Source organism: Pelophylax lessonae (genome assembly GCF_965119305.1).
Source record: "Pelophylax lessonae genome assembly, chromosome: 3".
Taxonomy (NCBI): domain Eukaryota; kingdom Metazoa; phylum Chordata; class Amphibia; order Anura; family Ranidae; genus Pelophylax; species Pelophylax lessonae.
The window spans coordinates 421,036,728-421,043,373 of NC_138770.1; the positions used below are offsets into that span (position 1 = coordinate 421,036,728).

A 6,646-nucleotide genomic window follows, 5' to 3' on the forward strand; every position below is an offset into this window, starting at 1 on the left:
TGGGTGATTTTAGCCATTCCGTGAATTTACATTATCAAAAGAACCTTTAACACTGTATAACCATGAACCATGCTAGAAACATGCACTTTGACCCTCCACGCTCCTATTAGAGGCTTTAGAGAGGCGGATTATGATAAAAGGCCTCATTCCTCGGAGAGGAGATCAGTGCGACCTTTCCCATACAAATTCCATTTCTCTATATAGCAGTGTAATCTGGAGGAAGGATTGTGATTGTGCAGCTGCAGAAGTGATTGGATGCTGCAGGCATGTGACTTGTACAATGTATTGTCAGTGAGCTGATCGGCTTTGTAATGCACAGCTGGGATAACAGGAAGTTCATGGAGTCTGCTGCAGCTACAACCATGTTACTACTCTGGTATGTTCAGCTTCTCTGCTTATATAAATGCTCTGCATAGCTTCTTATATCAGAATTTAATTCCAAGCGGAATGTACACAACCTGCTAGTTATTTGTGGGGCACTTTGTCTTTCTTCTGCAAAGCACTGCATTTAACTCCTGTCCTCTTGACGGCGCATAATACCGTGTGCTAGAAGAGATTTCAGTCTGACCCTGTGACTATTTAACCACTTCTGGACCGGAAGATTTCCCCCCTTAATGACCGGGCCATTTTTTGCGATTCAGCACTGCATTACTTTCCCCGACAATTGCACGGTCTTGCGACGCTGTATCCAAATAAAATTGATGTCCTTTTTTCCCCACAAACAGAGCTTTCTTTTGGTGGTATTTGATCACCTGTGCGATTTTTTTATTTTTTGCGCTATAAACAAAAAAAGAGTGTCAATTCTGAAAAAAATAAAAAATTTTTCACTTTCTGCTATATAACATTGCCAATCAAAAAAGTGTAAAAATCTGATTTCTCATCATTTTAGGTCAATTTGTATTCTGCTACATATTTTTGGTAAAAAAAAAATCCCAATAAGCGTATTTTGATTGGTTTGGACAAAAGTTATCGCGTCTACAAACTTGGGGAAATATTTGTCGTTTTTATTTATTTTTTTACTACTAATGGTGGCGATAAGCGATTTTTAGCGAGACTTCGACATTGCGGCGGACAGATTGGACACCTAACTGACATTTTTGACACTTTTGGGGGGACCAGTGACATTACTACAGTAATCAGTGCTATAAATATGCACTGTTACTGTAATAATGACACTGGCAGGGCAGGGGTTAACCCAGGGGCAATCAAAGGGTTAAATGTGACCCTAGGGCAGAGATCTTCAAACTATGGGCCTCCAGTTGTTCGAGAACTACAATTCCCATCATGCCTAGTCAGGTCTGTGAATGTTGGAGTTTTACAATGCCTCATAGGACGTGTAGTTCCGCAACAGCTGGAGGGCCGTAGTTTGAGGATCCCTGCCCTAGGGGATGTTTTCTAACTGAGGGGTATGGGCTTATGGAATGAAAACAGAGACCTGTGTTCCTAAATAGGAGGAACACAGGAGCTCTGTATTGATTCCTGAGAGAACAATGGTCAGCTGTGTTTACAACAGCAGACTGCCGCTCTGTCTCCACGGTGAGCGATCGCGGGTGCCCGGTGGCAATCGTGGCCATAAGCCCCTTGAATTAGCTTCCCCGCTGGCGCCCCACTGGTACCGTGATCCGCGGGGACCTGCCGCTGTATGTCGCGGTGGCTGGTTGGCAAGTGGTTAACCAGTTCAGCTCCAGAGAATTTTTTTTTCTTTGTCACATACATGTAAAAATCCAAATTTTTGGAAATAAAGTTTCAATAAACCCCTAGAACATTATACAGAATATTTTCTGAAAGCAGAGGCCTTGTAGAATAAAAAAGGTGACAGTTGCAAATTTGTGTTTCACGTGATATTTGCACAACTGTTTATTAAACGCAAATTGTCCATTAAAAATATAATAAAAATAATTTTAGTCCAAAACCATGCCATAGAATACCCATTTTTTGGTTAAAATATAAAAGATTAGGTTGCATCGAGTAAATAGATACCTAACATTATATATTTTAAAATTGCGTGTGCCTATGCCTTTGATATTGCCAAAAACTATGGTGCCCAAAAATCACCATAGGTGATGATTTAAGGCTCGATTCACCTCTATGCATATTGCTTTTGAGTGTTTCTGTAGTGCTTTTCCACGTTTTTTTTTTACAACGATTTTAAAGCGATTTGCGTTTTTTTATGCTTTTTTTGGAAAATTTGTTGTTAGGCAGATTTAAAAATGCAAATTTGCGGTAAAAACGCACTACATGCTTTTCTGCAGCTTCTCCATTGAAGTCTATTGAACCAAAAAAAAGCACTGTTTTACATTTAAAAAAAATCCCTGACCCTTTCCAAAAACGCAGAGGCACGAAAATGCATTGATGTAAACGTGTCCCATAAATTGTCCTGCATTTCTGTAAAAAGCATGAAAAAACGCACTGGTGTGAATGGGGCCTAAAAGCTGTTACAGCTCATCAATTTAGAGTCAACTAGGAGCTCTTGTGCTAGAATTATTGTTTTCACTCTGATGTTCACGGCAATATGTCACATGTGTGGTGTGACCGCAGTTTGCATACACGTACGCACCCTGGGCGTGCATTTGCGCAGGTGTGCAGGGCAACGTGGTTTTGGCTTTTTTTTTTATATATTTTATTATAATTTTGTTTTTCTTTTATTTATTTTTACGTGATTGCTATCACATGGGGCTAATAAACCCCTATGTGATAGCATTGGGCAGGTGACAGGTACTCCTTTTGGAGACATTATGGGGTGCAATAGACCCCAATGTCAGCCCATCCCTTCACACCAGTGATATAACCTCCGGTTTCATTGTTTGCATGTGAGAGTGAGGCATGAAATTGCCTTGGTCTCACTGCAGTCTCCCCCCCCCCCCCACAGGCGGATTTGCTCCCGGGCGTCGGTAAGCACTGGACAGCCCTAGAACCACGGGAGTAGGAAGCTACTTCTGTTTGATCTGCAACTGCCACGATGCTGCACATGTGATTACTTATGACACCAGCCATTTGATGATTTGACAGTTTGGTTGAGAACACAACATTCCAGGGATGTAACTGTTTTTTGAAACCATTAAATCGATGGGTTTACTTCCACCTAATGATTTACTGCTGTTCCGGGGCTCTGGGCTTCAGCAAGATGGCCTCCAGCAAGCAAAAACAGGAGCAATCCTGGAAGCAATTTACAGCACACACTAATTTTGGTACCATCATTATTAATGTGGAATGTTTGTTTCTTCCGAAAGAACATTTTTATCAAGTTGTTATGGGTAAGATGCCACTTAAAATAGTACCGGTTATAGGGCTACATTCACACTTAAGCACCTCCTGGTTGTTTACAGGTTTTTTTAATTGCTTGAGTGTTTTTGTAGACGTGTGAAACTTGAGCATTTTTTATTTTTTTTTAGCCAATGGGAAACAAATTACTAGGAGAAAAAGTTCAATTTTTGCATCTTTATGTGTTTCCAATTGAAGTCTATTGGGGCCAAAAACACGTGAAGCGCAAAAGAAGTTAACGTACATTTTTGACACTACGCTCAGGCACAAATAAAAAAACATAGGATTTTAGATTGTGAGCATTCTGGAGCTTTAAGCTACAAAATGCTCAAGTTTGAATGGGGCCCTAAAAAGGAAGAACAGCCTAGCACTATCTGTACTAAAAAAATGCCACCTCCCCCCAATCTGTGTAAATAAAGATGTGGGTACTTACCTATTTTCAATGCACTCTGGTCCAGTCACATGATCCTATAGCTCTGGCTTCCTTGTGTCAGTGAGCAGCTGCTGCATGGGAATGAATGCAGGGAGTGCAGACAACGGTTGAGTCATGACAGCCAATGGGTGACGTGATGGGTGAGAATTCCCAGTTCTTGTTGAGCACTCCCTGAGCTGGAGCTGCAGGATCACATGACTGGACTGTAGTGAATCAAAAAGGTAAGTACAGAGATCATTTTATACAGGTTAGGCAGATAGGTGGGGAGAGAGAAGATTTAATTGCAATGGGTCTTACAGCGCACATGAGAATATGACTATAGAGAGAGGGGAGCAAATACTACTGTTGATTTTTGTCTTTGTCCAATCACAGAAAAATAAGAAAGTTGCTCTGCACCTTGGATGTGCTATTTAAATAAACATGTGCTAGTGCAAAAAAGGGGGGAATGCTGCAGTCTTACATGTGCCAAGTAAGGATTAAACAACGTATAACTCTTCAAAAACCACGCATTTCACAAAGCTATCATTATGCAATATAAGATAAAAACTATTTGTTGTGAATAAATGAGTCCCAATTTTCAAAATTTAACTTCAATTCAAGTGACAGCACTTCTATGGACCTCCCATGATATAATAAAGTGCTGGTGCTCCTTATGGATATAACAAAGTGCTCTACTCCACAGTGATTTATCATGTCCCATATGGATTTGCACTTACTATATTTGTTTGACCAACTATCTCTACTTGTGGGGCAGTCCCCTAGTAGATCTGTGCCGCTTGAGGTTCACCAATTACTTGTCCACTTTACTTGACCATAGTACTCAAAAGGAAGGATTACCGGGAAAGAGGCTCATAGCGTAAAACCGTTATGGTAAATTTATTGAAGTACTGAGGTATACAGAATGGCACTCGCTGCTGTGCCCTAGCACCTGTCTCTTGGTATTGTGTGTGTGTGTGTGGATGATGGCAGCCCCTCATACTGTGTGTGTGTGGGGTTGATGGCCACCACTCGCTCCATTAGTGGAAGTCCGTTGCGGGTCACCGCCCGGCAGTGATGTCAGCAGAAGTCACGCCACATGTAGGAGCTTTGGTCACATGAGCATGACGAAACTTCCACTGACGTCACTTCCAGCTTGAAATACACTTAAAGAACAATTTTTTTGGCCAGATTCAAGAGAACTGGTAAATCAAAGCCCTGGTAATCAGCATCAGTTATGGCACTATAAAAAGTAAAGTTTATTTTTTGACAATGGTTGTTCATTTAAAAGTGCATGTGTCTGTCTTTCGTAGTTTGACTAACCAGTGAATGGAACCAACCAGGAATAAGTTATGGATCATTTACAACAGAAAAGCAAAGAGCAAGGATGCAACTCTATTGGTGATCTTAAGAAGACGTGGCAAACCTGGGCAAAGGAACATGAGGTTTATCAGAAACAAAACCCTTTTAGCAATGACATACGGCCTGAAGTTGCCCATTTAGACACACAACATCCGGACTACGGCAAGCCAAAAGTTGGTTCCCGAACAGAGCAGAGGGGCAAGGACGCTCACAGACATGTAGGAAAAGAAGTGGAGGACCTGTGTCTTGTCATGAGAACGATCGGAGTAAAAGGAGACGATGGACTAACTAGGGTCACATTTGGGAGGTTGTTTGAAGCTTATGTGACTATCTCCAACAAGCTTGTGGGTGTTTTACTGAGGGCCAGAAAGCACGGGCTACTGCAATTTGAGGGAGAGATGCTGTGGCAAGGACGGGATGACCAGGTGGTTATCACTTTGCTAGAGTGATGCTCATTTTATTATCAACTAATGTTAACTGCCCAACTTATTGGATTCAATAGTTTTAGATTAGCCTCTGGTGCCAACATTTTTTTACATGGCTTTGGCACCCTGAATAAGTACAAACTGGTAGAACTTTCTGAAAGAGGTTCTGGACACCGGAAGCTTCTGATTGAAGACCTGGTAGCTCTTACACACCATTATTACATGATCTTTTCCTTAACACCTCATCATTTGCACTGCACAACAGGATCTTGAGGCTTACACACATCTGGAAGTTAATATCTTCCAGCAGATTCAAGATTGTTCTACTTTAGAAAAAATAGTAAACGTGCTACAAAACGGTGTTGTTTCTTTGAATAAAAGTATTACCATGACCCCCCACCCCACTTCCAATAACCGTATTATTGCAATATGGTAGTGGGGGGCTATTTCTGAGTTTGCCAAAAAAATGTCAACACATAACTAGCATTTCTGTTTTGAAATAGGGGTATACTGCACTGCAAAATATCTGGCATAGATAATGAAAGGACAGCATTGTTAAAGCTTAAGATGATGCATACAAGTAGGGCAGCCTTCAGTTTGTAATTGTTGTATTGAACCATTTCTTTGGTCTGTGATCTTGTTATCCTGGATTGTGCCTTCTTTGATGCTGGCACACCCTCCTTGTTACCGGATTCTAAAAAAAAAAAAAAAAGGCCAGTACCAATATTTTTCTCTTAGTCACCAGTTGAGTCAATCCTGCATTTGACAGAAGCAAGTAAAGCTAGATGTTACAGGGCGAAGAGTTGTGGAAGTACGGTATATTACTCCAACTGAATCTTCAAAGTGTGTCTTGGATTACAGAAAATGTTTTACCCCCTTCCTGCATAGGCCTATTTTCACATTTCAGTGCTGTCACAATATTTTTATTTAGACAGGTAGCGCTTTCTTTTAGTGGTATTTAATCACCACAGTTTTTTTTTTTATATTTCTTTGCTATATAAAAAAGAAAAAACACCAAATAATTTTGAAAATAAAATAAAAAAAATCCTAGTTTCTGTTATAAAAATTTGCAAATAAATAATTTTTCTTAAAGAGGTTGTAAACTCGTTTGAAAGTTTTTTGTTTTTTTTTTACAACCTGCAAGAGAAACGCATAATGAGCTAGTATGCATCGCATACTAGCTCATTAT

General features: G+C 40.4%; 1 protein-coding gene across 1 annotated transcript; it reads left to right on the plus strand.

The window, feature by feature from the left end:
* The first annotated feature begins 342 nt into the window (after positions 1 to 342).
* On the plus strand, positions 343 to 5,861 carry LOC309551409 (actin-binding Rho-activating protein-like). The gene is made up of 2 exons (XM_082251983.1): positions 343 to 376; positions 4,984 to 5,861. The coding sequence occupies exon 2, from the start codon at positions 5,023 to 5,025 to the stop codon at positions 5,479 to 5,481; it is 459 nt and encodes a 152-aa protein (XP_082108109.1). The 5' UTR covers positions 343 to 376; positions 4,984 to 5,022; the 3' UTR covers positions 5,482 to 5,861.
* Positions 5,862 to 6,646: the final 785 nt, after the last annotated feature.

Bases quoted from the DNA above. Each gene is read 5' to 3' on its own strand.
- LOC309551409 (XM_082251983.1), top strand. From the start codon at position 5,023: ATGGATCATTTACAACAGAAAAGCAAAGAGCAAGGATGCAACTCTATT.